The sequence below is a fragment of the Drosophila sulfurigaster genome, chromosome 2R (genome assembly GCF_023558435.1).
Source record: "Drosophila sulfurigaster albostrigata strain 15112-1811.04 chromosome 2R, ASM2355843v2, whole genome shotgun sequence".
NCBI classification, from domain to species: domain Eukaryota; kingdom Metazoa; phylum Arthropoda; class Insecta; order Diptera; family Drosophilidae; genus Drosophila; species Drosophila sulfurigaster.
Window position 1 is genome coordinate 13,803,907 of NC_084882.1, and position 22,968 is coordinate 13,826,874.

Genomic DNA, 22,968 nt, shown 5'->3' on the forward strand with positions numbered 1-22,968 from the left:
GGCATGTTTAACTTTGACATTAATATTACTCGTGTTGTTGTTTTTACTGTCGCTGTCGCTGCTGCTGTTGCTGCTCTTGTTTTTTGTTTTTGTTGTTGTTCTTGTATCGATGGCAAACAATTCACCTACCTCCGCCCTCGATTTTACCAACTCTACGTATCTTCATTTTACTGTATTCGAGTTGTGTCTGAGTTTGTGTGTGTATGTGTGTTGCAAAAGTAATAAAAACGAAGCAAACAATTGAAAATATTTACACAGGACACTTGTTATCACAAAGATATACAGCGTTAACCCCCGCATCCACACACACACTCCCACACACACCCACACACACAACATAAACAGCATTGGAAAGTAAAAGTATGTACATAAAAAAAGAAAAACAAATCAGACGACAGACTGACAAACAGACAACAGTAAGCAACAGGAAGTGGCGAACAAGTTTGTCCTCGACCTCCAGCAAAGCAAATAAAAAAGGTGGACAGGCTTGAGCGGTAGGAAGAGGGACGACAAGAAACATGGGATTCGAGAACCGGTAGAAATCATAATGCAAAAAAACATTGCCGAAGTGGACGTTGGCAAAGCAAAACGAAATGCACGTGCAAAACGGAAGCAATTATGTACAGCTTGAGGAGGCGAAAAGTCCTGGAGCATGGTCATCCATGCGTTTAACCCCAAGGAGCTGCTAAGCGTGTTAACACCCCAGACGCCTTGGGATACGATGATCGAGTGGGAGTCATGAGACGAAAACACTCGAGTTCTGGGAAGGATTGGGATAACTAAGTCAAGTTGACTGTCGCTGGGCATTAGTTTTGGGTAGGGGCGACGATTTGGATTTGATTTCATGACATTGATTCGGATGAAAATGTTGATACATGACAGAAAAAATGTTGCAAACTATTTGATTGCTTATTCGTTGAAGTCAAGGACTAAGCTGTTAATATGCTTTGCTAATCTAGCAATCACATTGAAGATATGCAATTGATTTTCTGTATAATGTAGTAGTATATTCAACAATGTGGTTACTTTTCAAAATGAATTGACATATCATCTACACACAAAACTCTTCCTTCGAATTTTACGTTTATTAGTTAAATTTATATGTCATCTCATTTGTTCAACCTCTTTGAATATGTAGTACAATTACACAATTTATTGGCGATAAACTTATTTCTCCAAAGTCTCTATTTTGTTGAACCTCCTTAGCTTCGTAACAGAAAGTCGATCCTACACTTATTTATTTTCATGCCTGCTTGATTCCTCTCAAGCAGTAGAAGAAACTAAGGAAACTAAGAAACAAGCAGGCAGCTTTAATATTGTCATGTATTGATGTGTTCATTAAAATTTTAAGAAAATAAACTAAACAGATTTCTCCGCTCTGTTGCACAAAATCAATTGCGGCAATGCCGAAACCATTTGGAAATTACAGATACTCGTTGGAAAATATTTAAATTCCAAAAAAGTTTTGGTGCAACTTAATGTGAATATTAATATAAGTGTTGAGTACTGATCTTTTAATTAATAGCACGCAAAAGACGCACGAATTTTTTTTGCAGTTTTTTTAGGGCTTTAAATACTTATAACAATATTTCGGGAAAGTGGGCGTGGAACTATCCCAGCCCATTTATTTTGGTTTTAAAAATGTTATATTAGCCTGTTATTTTTATCAAATTGAATTCATAGCCTTAAAAAAGAGGCATACAACATTTTATATTGTTACAAATTAGTTTTCTTTAGGTCGCACTGCTCAGCTGTACGTTTGCATAAACCACACTACATGTAAAGCTGCACTGTTGCTTCCTAGGAAATCGAATTGCTTAACTGATTAACTGATTAATGGTTCTGAATTAGGAATTAAGTACTTTGTAACACATATATATAGACACTCATTGAGTTATTGTGTACAAATTTTTGTAACTCTATTCAAAATTAGATTTTGTTTTCAAAAACTAAACGTGGACTCCACATAAGTTTACTAGTTTTTAAAAAAATATGGGCAATATAAAAAGATGTTAGCACTCTTTGATATATTCTTAATATGTTCACATCAAAATATTATAAATTTGTATACTTGTGAAAAATTACTTTATGCCAACGAATTAGGACAAATGCCCCACAGTGGATATGTCGTACAAATACACATCTTTTTGGGGATAAACTTATTTCTCTAAGGTTTCGATTCCTTGGGAAAACAAAGTTGAAATTATATTTACAAAAAATACATGAAATTTCTTAACAGATGCAGAGGATGCAACTTTTTGTGGGTTGTGTTGGTTGTTTGAAAAGAAGGAGATCGATGGTAACGTGGAGTTAAACAAAAGGATATGCATGACGTATGAGAGCATGACAAAGATAGCAAACAGGCAATGCGAGAAAGAAATCGAAATAGCATTAGAGATTTGAGCGAGAGAGAAACAGAGAATAGGAAGTGGGATAGAGGTTCGTTTCGAATGGTCTGTGTGTTGCTGTTGGAGATGAGAAAACAACTCACCGGTTGCACCACAGTGACTACATCCGGTTTTGAAGCGCCGCTTCCGGTTCTTATTCTGCTGCCAAAATGCTGCGACGGCCGCCTTTCGTTTGTGCCAGAAGCGTGAACGTGTGCTCGGAGTTTGCCCATCAGCCAGAGCTGCATCTGGGTCGTGACAACTACGTTTACTACTTGCACTGACTGAGGTGTTGGTGTCGGTGGTGGTGGTGGTTGTGGTGGTGTTGGCAATTTTGGTGGTTGTAGTTGTGGAGCTTGTGGTGCCTGTGGTGACGGTGATCTCGGCGCCACAGAGCGGACATTTGGGCAGCGGGCTGGCGGCCGGAGCAAATGTAATGCCGCGTGGTTTTTGCTCAATGATCTCGGCCTCGTCTTCATCCACAAAAATGCAGATGCCACCGCGTCGTATTAGCGAGGATTTATTGGAAAATTCGGGTTCTGCTTGAAGTTGTTTTTTGTTTTATACATTTGGGGACGATGACAATTCGAGTTGGAACAGTTTTTGCGGATTGAACACAATTTGATTAACAAACACATACAGAAAATGCACATACGGTAATAGAGAAATAGAGAGAGAGAAAGATATATGTTTATAGAGCGAAAAAGAGAGAGAGATAGACAGATTAGGATAGTAAGAGACACTTAGATATGCATTGGTTAACATTTGCTGGATCTATTCGTACGTCATGCAATCGACAGAGGACGAAAAACAGTGAAAGGATACACACACATATACTATAAGTAAGTAGAGGATAGGACAACAACTGACACAAATCGAGTGCTCAGTCAAAAATAAGTACAATTAATATTCGGAGTTGAACAACTAGGCGTATGCGCAATGTCACTACGTTTAAAGTGCAGTGTAACTGAAGCTGCTTATTGTATGTAGTTAGCTGCCTACTTCGACTTGTTAAGCACAACTAAATCAACGGTGGAAACTACCAACAAAGTCAAGGCGAAGAAGCAGCTTCCACAGCTGATTTAATTAATGTCAAAGTCAGCACTCATAATTCATTGAGATTGACAGTTGTTGGAAGCATTACCTTGACCTTGCTGATTGCTGACCTTTTTCGCGCCCTACACACACACATACTACTAGCTAGGTTTGTAACGAGGCTACTTACTCGCCGAGCTGGTGGAGACACGTCCCATGGGAATGTAGCTGCGACTGTCGCTGTGCTCCTGCGAGAAATTGATGACGTTGACATCGTAGGTAACCACCGAATCCTGTCGTTTGCGCACCGTCTGAATGCCCTCGTAACCGGTGAGTATGCTGCAACGTTGCCGCCCACCGCCGGAAGCGCTCACATCCGCATCAGTGGTGCTATCTTTACGCTTCAACAGCGGCGAGGTGACATCCTTGTTCTCGCCAATGTCGTTGCCACTGTCCACCGGCGAGAGCGTCGAGTCGAGTATTATTTCGGGCTTGGGTGATATGTTGAGTGGATGCTGTTGCTGTTGCTGTGACGTGGACGTTGCTCCTGCTGCTGCTGCTGCCGCTGTTGCTGCTGTTGTTGTTGTCTGCGGCACCGGTAATGTGGTGACCACGTCCAACGATACAGTGGAGGTGTCACTTGGCGTATAGCCGGCTGCGTGCGGTGGCGGCGACAGGAAGTACACGTTGATGGATGCCGACTGTTGTGCACCACAGTTGGCAGCATTCACAGCAGCTGCCGCTGGCGTATTCGGTGGGGACATCAAATAGTTGGCGCACACCTGATCACTCAGCGTGCTCATGCGTTGCGGCTGCCGTCGCGACTTTATTGACTGCTCGCCGCCCAAAGGGAAGCTCAGCGAGCGAAAGATTTCAGCCAGCTCCGAGCTGTTTGCGATCAGCATGCCGCTCTGTTCGACCAGCTCGGCAGCTGGTGGCGACAACGATGGCGGCGGAGTCGCCGGTTGTTTGGGTGAGTCCACAAAGCAATCGGCTAGCTGAGCCAATTCATCGCTGGTGACGCAGCCAACATCGTTGCCATTGCTGCCAAAGTCAATCAACTGCAAACCGTCGCTGAATTGCTTGATCAGTTGGCCATCGGTTGCAGTCACTGCCGCGGCATTCTGCTCGCTGAGCACATTAATGTCCAGCAGTATGTCCGGCTTGTTGGGCGTCGAATCGGTGTCGCTGTGCTGTCGCGTTCGCTGCTCAAGTTTACGTTCCTTGCCGCCACTGCCGCCAGCTCCGGCGCCATTATAACTATGCGATAGCTTGCGATTGCGGGCACGCCTAAAGAAACTGGAACCCTCGGAGTTGGCCTGTTGTCGCTTCTTTTCGAGGGCAAAACACTCGGTGCTGGAGCGTTTGGTTTTCGCCAGCAGCGCCATGAAATTGAAGCCCTTCTCCTTGGCCGCCACTTGAGTCGAAGACGCCGCCGTCTTTGATTCACTGATGGTGCGCAAGAATTCCGAGTCACTTGCCGCAAATGCCTTGTGGCCAGTGGCAGCGGCACCCGACTTCAAACGTATGAAATCGGATTCACTGAGCGCCGCATACTTGCCACTTGCCGCCCCCGTTTGCTTCTTGAAGTACAGATAATTGTCCTCGATGAGTCGCTTCAGCTCCTTGTTGTCCTCGGCCAGCGGCAAGTGTGTCTCATAGTGGTCGTTGGTCTCGCTCTCATCGCTGTTCAGCCCGAAGACACGATAGGCCGTTGACTCCGGTTCCTGTTCGCTGTTACCGCTGCCGCTTGTCAGGCTCAGTTGTTGTTGCACTGCCGCCACAGCAGCCACTGCTGGTTGCAACTGTGGCGGCGTCTTGCCAACGAGCGTTTCAATCCAGATTTGTGGATTAAAAACTGGAACCGGTGCCTGGAGTTGATTCGGCGCCAACTGTTGCTGCAGAGCCATCATCGATGGTGCGCTGTCCGTGTGCGTGACCTTCTCGTAACGCTCCTGCTCGAGGTCACGCAAGTCGATGCTGCTGCGGCTTAGACGCCTCGGTGGCGGCGATGGCACACGCAGTTCATCGCACTCGTCCTTATCATCGTCCTCATCGGTGGCCGTCTGCAGCATGTCCTGTGAGGCCGATTACACACAAGACGCATATATCATTTAGCATTTCGTCCATTGAATGGGGATTATTTTTGTGTGCTAAATGTGATTGTTGAACTTACCTCCAAATTGCTGACTGCACTGATGGTCTCTTCTCTAGCTGACTTAGTGTTCAGATCACAGTCACTTGGATGCAAATAGCTCAGATTGGTGGGCTGTTGCGTGTGTCCCATGTGCACGCTGTTCAACAGGATGTTCGAGCTGGTGCGACTTAATGCCTTGCGTTGACGCACAGCCTCTCTGTGAAGGACATGGACATGGACATGGGGACAAGAAACCGCAAAGTAAGAATTAAACGTCAATTGCAGTTGCAACGTGGTCACAACTCACTTGAAGATGCGCCAGTACATGACCAGCATCACAATGCCAGGTATCCAGAAGCTGACTGAGCTCGAGATGAGTGCATAGGCCTTGTTGACCACAAATGTGCATTGATCCGGACGCAATGAGACCTCACGCAGATGCTCCTCGGTCGTATACCAGCCCAGGAAGATGGGCGTAAACGAGATGAGGGCAGGCAATATCCAGACATTTGCCAGCATAAAGCAGACAGTTCGGTGAGTCATATTCAGTGGATATTCCAGTGGTCGGACTATGGCATAATATCTGCAAATGATTTACAGTTATTTCCTGTAGCTAATCAAATAAATAGCCCTTATAAGGATATCGTCTGTTATCCGTTAACTGTTTGTAATCGGTTTCATTACATTTATAATACATAAAGATTCTTTTGTTTTCATTGAGGAATTTCAACGTAAAAACATTAATTAATTTGGCCGCAAAACTTATTTCTATTTTTACATGGTCGGTATTTTGTTTGGCTGCGTGTTGTTGCTGTGCCCCATCGAAAGGTGTGTGAAATATAAATTAATTAAAACGAACAAAACAAAAGGCTGCCTTGGCTCCCAAGTCCTGTGTTCTTTGGTGGGCAGCCTCTCTCTGATGTCCAGTGGACAGCATTCGGCCATTGTTGTGCCAGCTTAGAGGGTCCCAGCTGGTCGCTGCGTTGCGTTGCGTTGCGTTGCGTTTTAGGCCGCAGCTCCAATTAACAATTTGTGCTTGTACCGGGAACAAGGGCGTTCCATAGCTTTTGCCGTCGGTGTCGGTGTGCAAATCATTTGGGCCGCATTCATCATACGCCCCGGCTTAATGTTTGCTTTTGATGTGCGCGCCTTTCACAGTAATTAATTGTTTCCCATTCGCACTGTTCGCTGCCGTGAGCGAGAGTGCGAGTGAGATTGCGGCTGCCGCAAGTCAAGATTAATGGCTCTTCTATGTGTAGAGCCTTAGAGGCGAGTGTGTGCGTGTTTGAAGGGCTTACAATTTATGTACTCACCTATCCACCGATATGCAACAAAGATGCAGTATGCTCGCTGTGGAGAAGTAAACGTCCAAACTGTTGTACACGTTGCACATGAAGGGGCCAAACATCCACTTGCCGCCGGACAGCTCAACGGATGCGTTAAATGTCATCGCACAGAGGGCTACCAACATGTCGGCCATCGCGAGTGACACAACAAAGTAATTTGTTATAACGCTGCGAATGAGACAAACAAACACACATATACAAACAAGCACAACATTAAATGAACGTAGCGTTTCATGTTCCGCAAAAAAAAAAATCAGCATTCGCCAACCATTCTAGCAACCGCCAACCACAAACCGCGACCGCTTCACAGAGACAGACAGAGAGAGAGAGAGAGAGCGACACAGAAAAAGCCATGTCAAGCGAATGACATTGCATTTGTTTGTAGTGCAGCAAATGTTGCATGCTCTTCTACTACTACTATTACTACTACACTATATAATATGTCTTTCTGTTGTACTCCATTTGAGTCGCCACCAGGTCACCTTAATGCTGCAATTTCCCGTGCTGTCATAAGTCATTCGGCTGACTAGGCAGCTGTCGTCTTAGCTCTAGGGGAAATTTTAGCGCCTGGGCCACGTTCATACAGTCTTGCATATCGTGAATAACTGCAAATGACTTGCTTTTATAAATGCTCCAAATTCCAACTATATTTCACAATTTTTGCAACAAGATAGATTAGAATACTTTGGCATGGCATTGAGTTAAATTTATTTTCTGACACGCTAAAAAGTATGCTACACTTTTTGTGGGGGAAGTTGGCACCACATCACATAGAGAATGCAGAATGTGTTTTAGAAATTCGGATTTTATGGTTGAGAAGCACATTTGTTGCCATTTATATTTTCTGTTTAATGATTTTAATACCATGCATTATTTAACAACACTAAGTAGAAAATCTTTGAATTTCTTTGGCATACCATAAATATTCTTTTTTAAAAAAATTCACCAAAAATGAATGGCCAATTTAATATTTCTGAATTAAGGAATAACTACTTATTTATACAGAATAACTGTTTGGTTAGAAGAAATATTTGCTATCCAATCAACCACAAACATTTGAAATGAAAACTGATACACTTTTAAAGCATTTTTCAAGACTGCAAATTCCACAGAATTGAATTTCTCTGTCGTAATGAGCTGCTTATTGACCTTCGTTTTGTTGGTTCATTCAACTTGCAGTCCGCTTGACTGCGAGAATAGTTGCGAGCACACAACGCTAAGCCATTTACCAAAAATTCATGACAATTTGCGCTGCATAAATGCTGCGCATTTTCGAAAGCAGGGGGAATGTTGCACATAAATGGCTTGTGTCGTGAATGGCATGCTGCACTCTTTGTGCTGCAGTGGGGCACCCTCAGGGGCGCATCCGGGAGCCTTGTCATTGCCATCGTGTGTCATATTTAAGTTCATTTAATGTTTTATTATTCCGCTTGTCGCTCATTTAAATTACATTTACTACGACTGCGTACACAGTAACACAGCGCAAAATGCTAGCAAACTAGCTCGTTGCACGTTGCACGACGAGTCGACAGGAAGCACGTTGCACATTGCACACGCTAGTTGGAGGTTGCATGTTGCAACTTAGCCTGACTGCCAGGATGTTGCAGTCAGTGCGGTGCTCAAGAGAGTGGCAATTAAATGGATAACTCGCAGCGAATAGCCGCTGAACCGCGATTTCACTTGACTTACCGCAACTTTCGATTTCGCTGCACCGAAATGATGACCAGCGCGTTGCCCAGCACAGCGGCCAGGATAATTGACGAGAATATGAAGCCCTTAAACAGCAGCAGCGAAACATCGACCCAACTATCTTCGAGTCTGGGTTCGATTTGGCTGCTGATATTGGCATTTGCATTTGCCGTCATGTTGCTGGCGACTGTCGAGAACAGCTCCAAGGCGGTGGTGGAGCTTGTTGGGACGGTTGCGATGGCGGCTGAGGAGGCAGAGGAGGTGGCGGACGACGATGCCGTTAATGACAGTGAAGTCAACGAGGCATCCACAAATTGCGATGTTGTTGTTGGCAAATTTGCTGCTGTCGTTGTTGATATTGTTGTTGCGGCAGTTGCTCGTGTTTTGCCTGCAGTTGTTGTCAATGTTTTTGTTGCTGCAGTCAGTAAGAAGTTGCTCCCGCTGCTGCTGCTACTACCAGTTATTGTTGTCGTAGTTGTCGTCGCTGTTGCGTTTAAGGCAGCACCACCAACAACAAATGTTGTCATCGATTTGCTTGGCCTTCTTGTTCTAGCAGTTGCTGTTGTCGCTGCAGCAGCCGTTGTTGTTGCTGCTGTCGTTGCTGCTGCTGTTGATATTGGCGCTGCTGTTGTTGCCAAGTTGATGGCAGTGCTTGGGCTGAGATAACTGCTAAGCGTTGTCATTGTATCAATTTATTGCTGCTGCGTTGATTAAAACGTTCGACGTAGTTGCTTCGCTCGCTCGTAACCAAAACCTTTTTTTTGCTCGCGAGCATAATTGCAATTTGAAAAGCAAACAAGCGTGTCAGGGTTCAACGTCGCTGTCGCAGTCGCAGTCTCGGTCTGGCAGTCTCATCAACTGGTAGTCGAGATGCTCGACGACGGCAACGTCAATAGCAGCAGCGACATTGAGTGTTTGCCTAGTGCTTTGCCAGGACACGATGCCATCGCTTGTCGATTGTCCCCAGTCGCCCCTATCGTTCTTCCTTATTGACTCTCCGCTTTGCTGGCGTTTATTTGAGCTGCTCCAAATGTTGGCCGAGTTTTACTGTAACGCTCAAACGCTCAATAATCGACGACTCGACTGCAAATGAATAAATAAATAATTTATTAACAGACATCTCAGTAACGAATCAAAAAAGAAATTGCCAAAAAGATGACTCGATAAGTACACACATATATTGATGTATTTGCAATTTGTTTCGACCCTGAAGCCTGTTGCCACTGTGCCTCGTTACGAGCCATCCTCTATGCGCCTCACTTGGCTTCTGTCCGTTAAAATACAGAAATATATTGCGTGTACGTCATGTGGGCTATGTGAGCACTTGGCATGCATTTTATTGGAACGCCGAGAGACAGAGAGATGGGAGTGAGTCGGAGAGGGAGAAACACATCTGCATATCTCTCATTCGACTGTCATCAGTGCTGTCAAGTGCTGACATCTAGGGGCAAGAGGTTCGTTCAAGCTGTAACCCCTAAATTCAGATTGCAAACACAGCAGATTTCCACAGCAAATAAATAAAATTTATATTTATATTTATATTTTTTCTGCAGCCCAGTTCCCATTGCAGTTGAGCCACAAAGGAAAGCCAGCACTTGCTATGACATATTTTTCTCTCGTTTGTTTTACTTGATTCTAATGGGAAGTTGTTCAATTTTTATGCATAAACTTAGTTTGCTCAAAAGTTGCATTCACTTTATAACTAAACTGATAACGAAAGTCACACTAATCAAGTTGTGCAGTGAGAGTTAACGCTTATGGGGGATTATAATTTCCATTAGTGGTCGCCGCATGCAATAATCCCTAATAATCTTTCATGCTCACTTGAAACTGTAATTAATTGCCATATTTTAAAATGGCTTTTAAACAACTTGAAGTCTAACAACTCTATCTACATTTTATCCGCTCACTATCCTTTTTTTTCTCCTGTTGCTGACCGTGCGCTGAAGGATTGAAGTTCAAATGTCCTTGGCAGCAACATAAATCGTTAGCTATAAGTTTATTTTGTTTTTTTTGTCTGCTTTCTCTTTGCTTCGATGGGGAAATAAGTTTTTTGCTGCCGTCGGTGCTGGTGTCCTTCAGCACGAGTATTTTGATTTCAATATTTTTTAAGGATTTATAAGTGGCATGGGATACAACCAGAGACACACACACATATATCGTACACCCGCATACACAGTTGCAGACAAAGAGCACCGCAGACGTTGAGACCAATGTAAACTAGGACCTTGCACGCTTCACGGAGCTATTATCCTTGTTAGCTGCGGTGTCCTTCGTTCGCCAGTTGATTTTGACTTGTTTGCTCTCGACTCAGACTCTTGGCCACATTCATCCATTGTCTGGGATTGGCAACTAAATATTTTAATGGTCGGATCTCGCGAGGATAACGCAGGACATCATTCAGTGAATGACAGGCTGAAGAGGAAATTTTCCAGGCGGCTTTGAAATCTGTCTAGCTAAGTTGAGGCTGCAACTTATAAATTTCATGCACCATTGCGCTTGGGCACTGCGACAGCAGAGCGCGGCGTCCTTTAATATCCTGGATAAGTTGCCACATCAGACGTTTGCCATTGTGGCATAATTAATGCCTTCAAGTGGCTGCCTCGGTGGCGTTGTGCTGCCGGAAACTCAATAAACCCGCCGCTCTTCCGGCAGCAGCAAAGTTGCGCTTAAGCGCAAACATCAACATGAACTAAGTTGTGTTCACCCATCTTCCACCCACCTCAAAACCTCTCTAACCTCTCTCACCTCCCACGCGACCCCGCAACTCCGCTTTCGCGTTGCGTTGCGTGGGTCAACAAAAACTGCGCATGGGTCAGTTAGGATGGACCTGGAGGCCAAATGGTCAAAGTCCAGAGTGGGCGGGTGTAAAGTAAAGTGCAAACTTCAAAGTGCCACCCGCGCATGGGACGCAGGACACACAGGACACTGCTAATTCAATTAAATCCATATACGAGTGGCAACCTCTTCTCAGTGCCAAGTCAATAAGAGGCTTAACTGCTGCAGGGTTGACAAACACAAACTGATAAAGCGACCGAACAAATACTAATTGTAAACACTGTAATCACCTCCATCAACAATTTCTGTAAATTCAATATGAACTATGAACTATGAACTGGCAACTGGTAACAAGTCAACTCAATGGGAAATGGAAAAGCTCCAGCAAAAAGTAAAAGGCAACGAGACAGAGACAGTGACAGAGTCAGAATCAAAATCAGAGCCAGAGAATGTGCGTCTGCAAAAGACATTTGGCAATCTTAGTGATGCTTGAAATGAAATGGGGATTTGTCTCATTGAATGTGCTCAGAATTGTCAAATTGTCATCAACTTTACAAAAACTACTCATACGATGCGGTTCAGTGACTTGCACGGAGCTGGGAGCATAAACAACAACTCGAACTATTTGAAGCACATTTAAATTATGTCTTTAAAATGCTTGCAAAATGAACACAATCGAGTGTGTGTTGGCCATAAATAAAAGTGTCCATTGTGTCTATTGAGTTGGTGTGCAAACACAAAACGAGTATATCACAGACTAGAGTCAGTCTTTGGGTTCATGTTTGTTTAAATTCAGGGCAAAAATAAACAGTCTAGCCCAACTGTTGATGAATTGCCAGCGTTTAATTGAAAATTCCTAGTGATTTGCTGCTGCTTACGGAATGCAGAGTGCGGAGCGGGGGTTGAACTCGGTAAATAGTTGGGTTTTGTTAGTTTTTGGACCCTCGATTGATTTGCCAATTGACAGTAAATTCTTTGCATGCCATTTAGAATGCCAATTGACAGCTGACACTCAACAAGAGGGGCGGACTTCTTCTGACCGTAGTTGTCACTCACTGATACTGTGACTCTGACTCTGACTGTGTGGCAGGTACACAGCTGTTTGCCCAACAAATTAAAGTTAATGCGGCTCAGAAATAAGCCTCAAAGGAGCAGATCAGGGGGGTGGAGGTGTAGAAAGAGAGAGAGAGCGAGAGCACTCCAAGCCTTTCCAGCCAACAGGCAATGACAAACAAGCGCCAATCCCCCGCTTAGACACATTGTGACGACAACTGTCAGCATTTAAATAAGATTGATCGATTGGCATTGGCATTGGCATTGATGTTGATGCTGATGCTGCTCCAGCTCCAGCTCCAGCTCCAGCTTCTATTCCAGCTTCTCTCACTTACTCACTCTCTGGACTTTTGGCCTGGTGCTGAGCTTTTCACGCGAAATTGATTTGCATAGTGCGAGTTCAGACCACCTGCCGGCTTAATGTACAGTGGTGCGAAAATGCTAATAACTTGGCAAAATATACATTTTGCAGCTGTGAATTGAAATTGTTAATTTCACCATTGCCAATGTATAAATAAATTATATTTAATATTCAAATTTGGTACAAAGCATAAGCTGCCTGACTGTTTTGTTATTCCGTTTCTGCTTTGGTCACAATGTGTTGGCAGCTGTGCAATTGTGCGAGACAAATGGTTAGCACTTCCGTTTTGGCTTTAGAATGCGCCTTGTTTACGATTTGCCTGTTGCCTGTTGCCTGTCTGTGATTAGGAGCGCATAACAAATCATTTAGTGACTGTCATTCAATAGCTTAATCATCCGCAGTCCAAAAGGCTTAAGGCTTAAGGCGGATGGCCTATAAAAATTGTCGCGTCTCTCGACCAGGACATCAGTTGACCGGCAGCCACAAAGCGTTACGCATTATTCACGCAGCTCCAAGCCTTTGTAACATCAACTACACTTTGTAGTGTGTCCAGCTCGAGTTCCAGTCCATTTAGACAAGCTCGTAAAAGTAGCAAGTTAAAACGCTTCACGCTTGACTTGATTGTGGCCGTTATGTGTAGACTAAGTTATTGCACACTGCTGTTAATAGCAGCCTCCTGTTACCTCGTCTACTGCAGCCACGCCAAGGCCATTCAGGTGAGTTTCGCCAGCAGCCAGACAAGGCTTAACAAGGCTCCTCCACTTAATCAGTTTTATTTGGCGCACGTGAAGACCGCAAGCAAAGTTGAAAGAGAGCGAGCTTCAGAGGTTGGCTTATTGCTTGGCTGAAAACTTTCATGAAAATCCTTTTGAACTATCGTCGAATGCGTTTTGACTTTTTGGCAACTGCAGCCGTTGGCAATTTCCTGATTGTCATTGCCACTTTCCGAGCTGCTAATTACTCGGCTAACGGCAATGCCAGAGTCGATGGCGATGTCGGTGTCGCAGTCGATGCCATTGGCATTTCTCCATTAGTTGGCATAATCACTTAGCCTGGTTTTCAATCGATTAGTCGAGTTATGTCTGCATTTGCTGGCAATGTTTAGTCAGAGATTTAATTAAATTTTCTGTGCCAAGCCGAAGGTGTGAAGTTGTGATAACTCTTGGGAACACACACACACGCATTTGTGTGATTGCGATATGGTGTGTATGTGTGTGTTTGTATGTTTATGGCGCAACTTACAACTTGCGAGAGCAGATTTACTCACAAGGTGTTGGCATTTCAATTCACATTGAGTTGTCTAATCAAGCGGCACACGCAGCCTGTCATGCTGTAAATTGAAACAATAAAGTGCTTGACTCACACACACACACAAACACTCTCGCACACTACCATAGAGAGAGATTGAGTGAGCTGTGTGTGTGCAGCTCACGTATGCGCATAAATAGGCAGCATAAAAATAACTTAACACGTGTCGACAGTTTGAAAGCCGCCAGGAACGATATTGAAAGCCGTTGCCTTGCCGCAAGCAAAAGGACCTCGAATGAAATATTTCAAATATTTTTGTTGTTTTGTTTTCTCCTCGCCACTCGCCACTTGCCGCTTGACGCTTTGCCGATTTGTGGCACTTCATTTGCGCAGGGCACAAACAAACTGGATTTACCAAATCGCATCAACAATGCTGGCGTCGGCATTGGCATAGGCAGCGGCGTTGGCAGCGCAGCAGCTGCGGCGGAAGCACGCCACAAGCGCGCCATGGGCGAATACAACAAGGAGCTGAACGACATCATTGACGAGCTGGAAGAGAACAGTTTGGTGCAAAAAGCAAGCGTGGCTGTGCCGCCAGCTCAGCAACAGGAATTCGACCTGGATAATATGCCACCGTTGGCCTATTACCTGCTCTTGCAGAAGCTGCGACAGCGTGAGTACTACGTACTACTTCTATATGGCATACTATATATATCGAGTATCCAAGCGTGCAAGCCCACGCTGCGTATGAGTAATGCGTCCTTATGACAACCGGGCTAGCATGCCGCGCAAGCATTTCAAATATGCTTCTTTCCTAGGAGTTATGCTGCCACAAATTGATTTCTTTTTTCCCCCATCAACTTTTATGTTGAAGTTTATTTTTAAAGCAACTGTCAAGTTTTTTCAGGCATAAACTTGACTAAACTTTACTTTTACTTCTCAGAATACACTTATTTATGATTTTATAATTTGATAATGGGTTTGTTGCTCGTGTTTTTTTTGCCAGTCAGCCAGTGAGTTCTTAACAGTAATTAAATATTATAAGTTGCTTTAGTTGGACGTTAATACATAGTTAAAATTTCTACAATTCAGCATTTTTCTTGCTGTGCTTTTTTATACCCGTTACTTGTGGGATAGAGGGGTAGTCAAACTTTTAGCCGACAGGCAATTTATGTGACTTCTAGGATCTCGTAAAGTATATTTATTTTCGGCTCTTGAAGAGAGCTACAATCTGGTAAATTTTGTATTTTATGGTATATTTTAAATATTGTAGTATCTCAGTATATTAATTGGATATATTTTAATGTTAATACCGCTTTTATTGAAAATGGTTAGCGGGTATTTTACAGTTGAGCTTTTATACTTGGTTTTTTTTTATTGTGGGTGTGTGTTTAATTCATCGCCGTTATTTTTTTGGATCCTATAGTGCAGAGCAGTGGCGAGCCTGCCTATCGCGTGCGCACGCCACGACTTGGCCGCAGCATTGACTTTCAGCAGCTATTGGAGGGCGGCAGAGGGAGCAGCGAGGAGGCGGCAGCTGGCGGACAGTTTGCGTCGCGCATGATGAAGAAATCGGTGCCGTTCAAGCCGCGCCTGGGTAAACGTGCTCAAGTGTGCGCCGGAGGGGGGATTAAGTCACTGGCAGGCACCCGTTAAATCAACACCAAACACTAGGACAACGACAACGACAACGGCGACAACGAGGACGAGCCCTTGGGCAAGGTTGAGGCCAACCATTGGCTGGCAGAGTGCCAGGCAGCTCCACTTAAACTACGACTACTCACACATAACATAACGCCCCCCTACAAAAAAAAAGAACCATCGACATCGGAAGAACACGCAACGCAAGGAAAGCGTCCAACGATGTGCAATAATTATTAATCCCACATACGAGTACGAGTATTCTTATTATTAAACATACTTATTATACAACAATTGTAGTATAGCTAGGCCCAAGTCATGAGAGGATTACGAACAAAATAATTGTATAAACAATAAATTGCAGCAACTTTTGAAAATCGACACTGTGCCAAACTTTTCCTTATACTCTAAAATGTTATATAAATTTCAGTTCGAATAAATTGATGCAGGCAATCGTGGTATATATATAGATTTGCAGAGCGAGTGTCAGCCAATAATTGACCTCCGACTGTGGCATTCGTGTATTTTCGTGTTTTATTTTTGGCTGGCAAAAGTAAATTAATGAAATTTTCATCAGACGATATCATACGATAATTTGCAAAGTGCGGCAGCTGCTGCTGCGGTGGCAGCATTCTGCTGCATTCTGCTGCATTCTCGGTTTTTGCTGGGCGTGTCGATGGATGGTTGGGGGCGGTGTTGAGGTGATGAGGTGTTGAGGGTTTTGGGCTTTGCACATTTTGACGTTTCCATAATTCCTGCACTTTCGTTGACCAAAAGCTGCTCGCCTCATTCAGCTTGATCAAGCATGAATAATTTTTTGCCACGTACACACACTCACATGTGTATGAGAATGTTTCGAGTACTCGATTCACATAATCAATGAGAATTGCCATTGTTATGCACTACTAATTATAATGCACAAGCAGCAACTCGACCAAACGATCAACATGCAAATCTTAACATAATCCATGTGTAATTAAAATTGAATTTGCGGTGTAGAAAAATTTTATAATTTAGAACATTGTTTTTGTTCACAAAGTTTTAGCTTATCATTTACAATTCATTGCATGTTTTAGTTTTAGTTTTTATAAATAAGTTTAATTTAAGTTAATTAAATTAAGTCTGATGCAGCTGTGCTTCAAATCAGACTTTCAAATTCACTGCTGTGCAGTATTTCAATTATAATTAATGCAGTGAAATTAATATTTGTGCAGCGACTGGAGATAAAAATGATTGCAGCAAAAACTGTTGTTATAACAACCAACAAAAAAATTCAAACGTTGCAACTGTAATTGACGATGCGTTCAATGTCGGTAAAATAAGTATGTGGAGCTCATTTACATAGATACGAGTACACACATAGCGTGTGTATATTAATGCACAGCGTGTTTGAGAATGCTTTATAGTAAAATTCTGCAAAAACAAAGAGCAAACATAATCGTAACCTTGCTCCGCGGCTATAGATTAAATTGAACACTTGTATTTTTGCTTTAAAATTATTGCAAAAGCCGATAAAAGAATGGTAACAAAAACATATATTTTATTGATGCTTAACAAACATATAAATTAAATTTATTAAGTTTAATGTGCTTATTTTCATCTTATCATAAGATCCACTTAATTCCACTATTCTGCAATGGCAGCAAGCGTTTCTGTAGCAAGTTAAGTTTATTTTATTAGTTCTATATTCTCATACTCATATGAATCAAATGCTTCGTTGGCGAACAGAGACTTAAACAATTTATGATAATAGCGCTTCAAGCACAAGAGTAGATTAATGTTGCACGATTTAGTATCTTGATGATGCAGCTGCTTATTTAAGAGATAGTTAAAAAAGGGAGAAAGACACAAGGCAAAGGAAAATCTGAAGGTGCTCGTAAATGGCTTAATGGAACTGCTCCAGCTGTGTGTGTGTCGAGTGTTAGTGGAAAATGCAGTGCAGATGCTGCTCTAGTCTGAGTTGCTAAATTGGCAAATGCAAAACTCATTCGTTAAGCTACAAGTTATTCATATAAACCCATTTTAGCCAACGAGGCAGCTGCTCGAGTAGTTGGAACTTTAAGCAAGTCATTAGAGACTCAGCACGTGCCAATTAGTTGGGTCTTTTGCCAAATTCTGGGCTTCCTCTTACAATCAGTTTTGGATTTCGTTGAGTTCAGCTAAGCTGAATTGAATTCGAATTGCAGGTCTTCAATTTTGTGCCAAAAAGCGGGTTAACCGTAAAAGGTTAACGGGTCAAATTCAACCACTGCTGTGTTCCAGCAAAATGTATGACAAATGACCGTAGACATCACGTAGCCGACACGTAGCCACCACCACGTTGCCCGTGGGCTGCCAATAAATGAACAGTTCATGGAGCACCTAATAGTAGTACTTATACTATATATATCTGCTTCAATCGTTTCTAAAATGGCGCTAATGGGCACGCAAGCCGTACACACACACAAACAAAAAGCCGACTAGCGGGCACACAAAACGAGATATTGAAACATTATAACTGCAAAATGGTAATAAATTTTCGACTGCCTCCTGGGGCGCAAGCGGACGAGACGACGGGGATAGAGGCACGCACGTCGCACGATGCCCGTCGACCGATCCGGAGCTGGCAGGAACTTTGCATGATAGCCGTAAATTTACAGCTGGGTCCGTGCGTAAGGTTAAACGGGCTCAACATCAGCTGCCACTGAAGCGGCTTCCTGTCTACAATGTGTTTGCTCTCGGCTCACATATAGTACATACATACATACAGTGGCACATTCGCAGATATCACATCCGCACATATATTCATACACATATCAGTGAAATGATAAGTTGTGTTTGCATGTGTGTGTGTGTGTGTTTGGGTTGTGCGAAAATCACTTTGCCTGATTAAATGACGCAAGCCGCAAGCAGAAGGCAGCAGGCAAAACAGATATTCAGTTAGCATGCACCTTGGCCAAAATTGATGCCGGCCATTACGGTGAATTGTTAAAAATGCCTGCTAATATTTAGAGCGTTGCTTCTTTTTTTTTTTTTTTTTTCTTTCTTTCGTCGTGCATTCGACCGACCCTTATTTATTGTATTTAAGCAACTGATTTAAATTGATGGCCGCATTTGCCTGCCTGGCAGCCAGATTCATGCCAGTCTTACAGGTTGCCTCTCTTTCGCTTGCCACTCACTTAATCAAATTTCAGCCATGCAAAAGGTTTCTGTGTCTTCGTACCGTGTAGTAAAAGAGGTTATTTATTTATTTAATTTCAACCGACATGCCACGCATTTGTGGGCACTTTGCGTACTCCCACCATTATCTTTGCTGCCCTCCTGACTGTTTCGCCGCCGTAGGCTCACTACCAGCATAATGACAAAGTCTCTTATCGCAATTATCAGATTTTAATTAATGCCAGTGCAGCTGCCTGACAATGGCTCAACCACAGATCTGTGCCATTCGATTGTGTGTGAGCGTGTCTGACAAGCGTCCATCTACTGAAGCACAGTGGAATCAAATGTGCTCTAATTTTCTATTAAATAAGTAAGAAAGCTCAAATTGAGTGTGCTTGATTGTGAGATACCGGCTACCCATTTGCAATTTTCTACAAATTTATACCAAAATATAACGTAAAAATACTTAAATATATCGGAGGTTATATTTGATGTATATTGTAGAGTAAAACATAAAAGTTTTGCTTCAATCAATGTTCGTTAACCATTGTCGTTCTCTTTGATTTCAACTTTGTTCTCGAGACTCTATAAGAGCAGAAAATAGAGAAAAAATCCCCTTGCTTTCTCGGGCAATTAAAGGATTGTCTTTTGGCAAATAATCAAACCCTGGACAACCTGGACACAGATTAAATTCCAATAATACAGGTCAGCCAGAGAATGTCTTTGTAATTCGGCATTGTTCTTGTATTTCCGAAAAATGTTTTTCCCAAAAATAGAAACGTCTCAAATGGCAAATTGACACCACAATTGTTTGTAGGGCTGGAGAAATGCTTGAAAAGCTTTTCAGAATGCAACAAAAAAGGAACTTCAAGTGAATAGATTTTTGAGAATTAGTTTATTCTATTTGGGTTTTCATTAGAGAGCAGATTGTAGGCAAATGGCATTGCTAATGCCATTTAAGAGCATGTTGCAAAGTGCTGACAGCTGACAAATCCTTCGGCTCCATTGCAAGTTTCTGTGTTTGCGGTTGGAATAATAGCAGCAAGTGCTACCAAGAACAACAATAACAAGCTGCAACCTAGCATCGACAGGTAGACGCCTGTGGCACTTAGCTTTATGCAACTTTAACAAACTTTTTGGGGGATCCTTTTTCAGCTGTGTTGGCCTCTGGCCTCTGTGGCAAAATTGCAAATTCAGCTGCCGCTTAACTAACATATATGCACGCACAACACAGTGTGGGGCAAACAATTTAAATTTTTTTGGCTGCTTCCGGCGATTGCCAGGCCAGACACAAAAGCGGGCGAAAACCCGATCGAAAATCGAATTTTGGCAAACGCGGACAATGGCTGCAGCAATGGCAATGACAGTGGCAGTGACATTGGTTGTTGCAAGCAAGCCCCATGGCCAGCAACACTTGCCATTGTGGCTGCTGGCAGGCTGGCTGCTGGTTGCTTGATTGTCGATTGCCGTTGCGTCAGCGCTCCTGAAAGTATGCAACACTTTTGCGCTTTGTAAATGACTTTGCATATTTGCGCCCGAGGAAAATCCGTGTTCGCAAATTATTCTCTGTGCGTGACAGTTCCCTTTTGACTTGGCCATCAATCATCAATTTGGCAACAGTTTCAGCGTGTACGTGGTTAAATTTGGTACTTTGTATTTCGCCTGATGCAGCAACTTCTTCGCTTTGCCGTTTGTTTAATTAGTGTCAATTAGACTAACGTTGTGCTCTGGCCAAAATGCCTAAAAGCCTGACAGATGAAAAGGCTAGTAAATAAGCAAATTATTTGCCACATCAGAACACACGTATATAATCTGCCGTGCCAGCAATCAGATAATCGGCATGTGCTGCTCAATGTTCAAAGCTCATACCGAAAGCCAGGCCATGTCAATGGATATCAATAAGCTGGCGCCGTTGTATTTGTGCCAGTCTGCCAGCTAGCTAAACAGCCAGTCAGTCAGCCAACTCTGACTGCCCTTGAAGTTTTGCAAGGAAATCGTTTTCAATTACGACAGTGCGCTGGCAACTATTCCGGCATTGCCCTTGCATTTGGCCAACACTTGTGTGTGTGTGAGTGACACGCCAACTGGATGGGTGGGGGGAGGTGGGAATGAGTCGGAATTGGGCTTATAAATATTTGTTCGATTTCATTTGCTAACTGCTGCTTGTGCTGCTTCTGCACAAAATCAGTTTAGCGCCAAATGCACGACGTGGGTAATAAAGCAAATACAAATCAAATTCGGATTTGGAGTCGGATTCCATCTCACCAGCATTTCCTAAAAGCGGCCTCCAAAGACCATTAATTGTATCAGTATCGTGTGTGCTGGGCTCCCCAAAGAGGGAACATTGCATGCTAAACACGTTTGTAGGCGTTGGGTAATGAAAAAATTAAATAAACAAGCACGCGAACAGGCAAATGATGTAACCGATTCAAACAAACAAACAAAAATAAAAACAACAAAAATGTATGACACATACATATAAGAATATATATAACTACTACTCTAAGACATTCCTCATTCTGTTCTGCTGCACACGATATTTCAATTTAAGAATTGCACAATGCTTTTATTGTCGGACACGTGGCGTATACTTAATAATGGACAACGGGCAATTGGACTTATTGTAGAATATACAACAAATACCACATTTATGGTACTCTATTTTGGCTCGGTCAATCGATAACTGACAATCAATCAAATGGGAGGAAACTCATTTTTGACACTTGGAATGCTTCTGGCAATAAATGGTAGGCAAGTTACCATTATTTTTGGCTCTGCTAGAAGTAAGAGTATTGCGGAGGGTATTTTCCCTTTTTCATTTCATAAAGTATAATATAAACTCTCGAATGGTCTGACAGCAGACTTGTCAAACTGCATTTGCACTACGTTTGGCAGTTCTGTGCATGAAATATGACCCCACCAACTTTCGAGAATTGCCGACAAACTTTTATTAAATGCACTTATACCCCAAATGCTTGCTTTGTGATGCAATTCCATTCAAAAAACTATATCAATAACCATAATTATTATGGTTGAAGTTTATTTTAAGTATCTCAATAGAGTTGAGTAACTGTGACTCTTAATTATAATGTTGGAGACAGGCAATTATAGCCAAATTTTGCGGCAAGGCAATTATTCTGTTATTTTTTTGTGGGGCGTTATTCAGGTATTCAGGTTCGCTTCAGGTTACGTGCCTGTCGCAGGACCTGTCAAATGTCAAATTTAATCACAGCTAAAAATGAACATTATTTCATGATTGAAAATTTTGTGAACGAAAAAAGAGAGAATGAATGCTTTAAGCCTGAAGGTTATGTGTGGCCTCGAGGACTGCGTGACAATGGCTCATTGTGGGCCGCCAGGCGATTTCCAGCTCACAGCGCTGTCTAAACACTACTCGCATGGTTGGGGTCATAGCATTGAACTTCGCCATTCGCTGTCCATCAACACAATAAACGCGTACTCGAATTATTTATAGGTAAGTGGCCCTGCCATTTAGTTAACTTTCGTGATGGACATTCAATTCAGTCGCATTCTCATGTTGATGCTATTTTTAATGTCAAGTACAATTTGGCCTAAACACCAACGTGGCGTATGCGTAATTCGATTGCGTGCGAAATTTTCAAATACATTTATGAAATATAAAATCATAAACGAGTCCACACGGAAGCGAACAGATGGACGGACCTATTCATTCAATGGACGTTGGGGACGCCGACGCATCGCATCGACACGCGCAGATTGCCTTGGGTACTCGCTGGCACACTGAACACGGTTTCTCTTTCCATCTCTCTCTCGGGATGGACATGAAAAGCGCTGTCAATTAAGTTTTCTTGTTTTTGTTATGTTTTGAAACATTGCTCTTGCTGCTGCTGTTGCTCTGATGCATTGCAATTATGGTGTAATTATGTCGCTGGTTTGATGCAAATTAACGTGCAACTCGTTGGCTACTTTATGATTGGGGTCATTTTCTGACTTTTAATTGCTCCTCAGAGAGGGAACAGAGAGAAAGAGGCAGAAAGTGAATGTTGTGACCCACAACATTTCCTGCATATGGTCAGTAAAAGCTAAAGTGTTTCTCCAAGCCAAGCCAAACGTCAATTTATAAATGTCGAGCTAATTGCACGCAATATTCGCACGCATAGTCTGAACTTCTTT

At 42.9% G+C, this 22,968-nt stretch overlaps 2 protein-coding genes and 1 long non-coding RNA gene across 5 annotated transcripts in view; 2 read left to right on the forward strand and 1 right to left on the reverse strand.

The window, feature by feature from the left end:
* The window catches only part of LOC133837025 (uncharacterized), a 107,464-nt gene that overhangs the window by 2,162 nt on the left and 82,334 nt on the right, over positions 1 to 22,968 (forward strand). The window lies entirely within an intron of this gene.
* Positions 1 to 22,968, reverse strand: part of LOC133837010 (octopamine receptor beta-3R) — a 149,039-nt gene that overhangs the window by 1,886 nt on the left and 124,185 nt on the right. Inside the window, exons 2-7 of one of the 3 annotated variants that reach the window (XM_062267652.1) lie at positions 8,595 to 9,677; positions 6,873 to 7,073; positions 5,867 to 6,142; positions 5,599 to 5,776; positions 3,613 to 5,500; positions 2,492 to 2,926 (exon numbers count right to left, since the gene is read on the reverse strand). In XM_062267652.1, coding sequence (XP_062123636.1) covers positions 2,492 to 2,926; positions 3,613 to 5,500; positions 5,599 to 5,776; positions 5,867 to 6,142; positions 6,873 to 7,073; positions 8,595 to 9,277 — 3,661 coding nt within the window. In that variant the 5' untranslated portion in view covers positions 9,278 to 9,677. The remainder of the gene's footprint in view (positions 1 to 2,491; positions 2,927 to 3,612; positions 5,501 to 5,598; positions 5,777 to 5,866; positions 6,143 to 6,872; positions 7,074 to 8,594; positions 9,678 to 22,968) is intronic. The other 2 variants (XM_062267653.1, XM_062267654.1) reach the window with 2 other exon arrangements.
* On the forward strand, positions 13,243 to 16,056 carry LOC133838689 (protein hugin). Its single transcript, XM_062269873.1, has 3 exons — positions 13,243 to 13,502; positions 14,428 to 14,707; positions 15,461 to 16,056. Exons 1-3 carry the CDS (start codon positions 13,419 to 13,421, stop codon positions 15,688 to 15,690), a joined length of 594 nt encoding a protein of 197 aa, XP_062125857.1. The 5' UTR covers positions 13,243 to 13,418; the 3' UTR covers positions 15,691 to 16,056.

Bases quoted from the DNA above. Each gene is read 5' to 3' on its own strand.
- LOC133838689 (XM_062269873.1), top strand. From the start codon at position 13,419: ATGTGTAGACTAAGTTATTGCACACTGCTGTTAATAGCAGCCTCCTGT. The intron at 13,503-14,427 runs GTGAGTTTCGCC...TCATTTGCGCAG, and splicing joins GCCACGCCAAGGCCATTCAG to GGCACAAACAAACTGGATTT. The intron at 14,708-15,460 runs GTGAGTACTACG...TGGATCCTATAG, and splicing joins CTTGCAGAAGCTGCGACAGC to TGCAGAGCAGTGGCGAGCCT.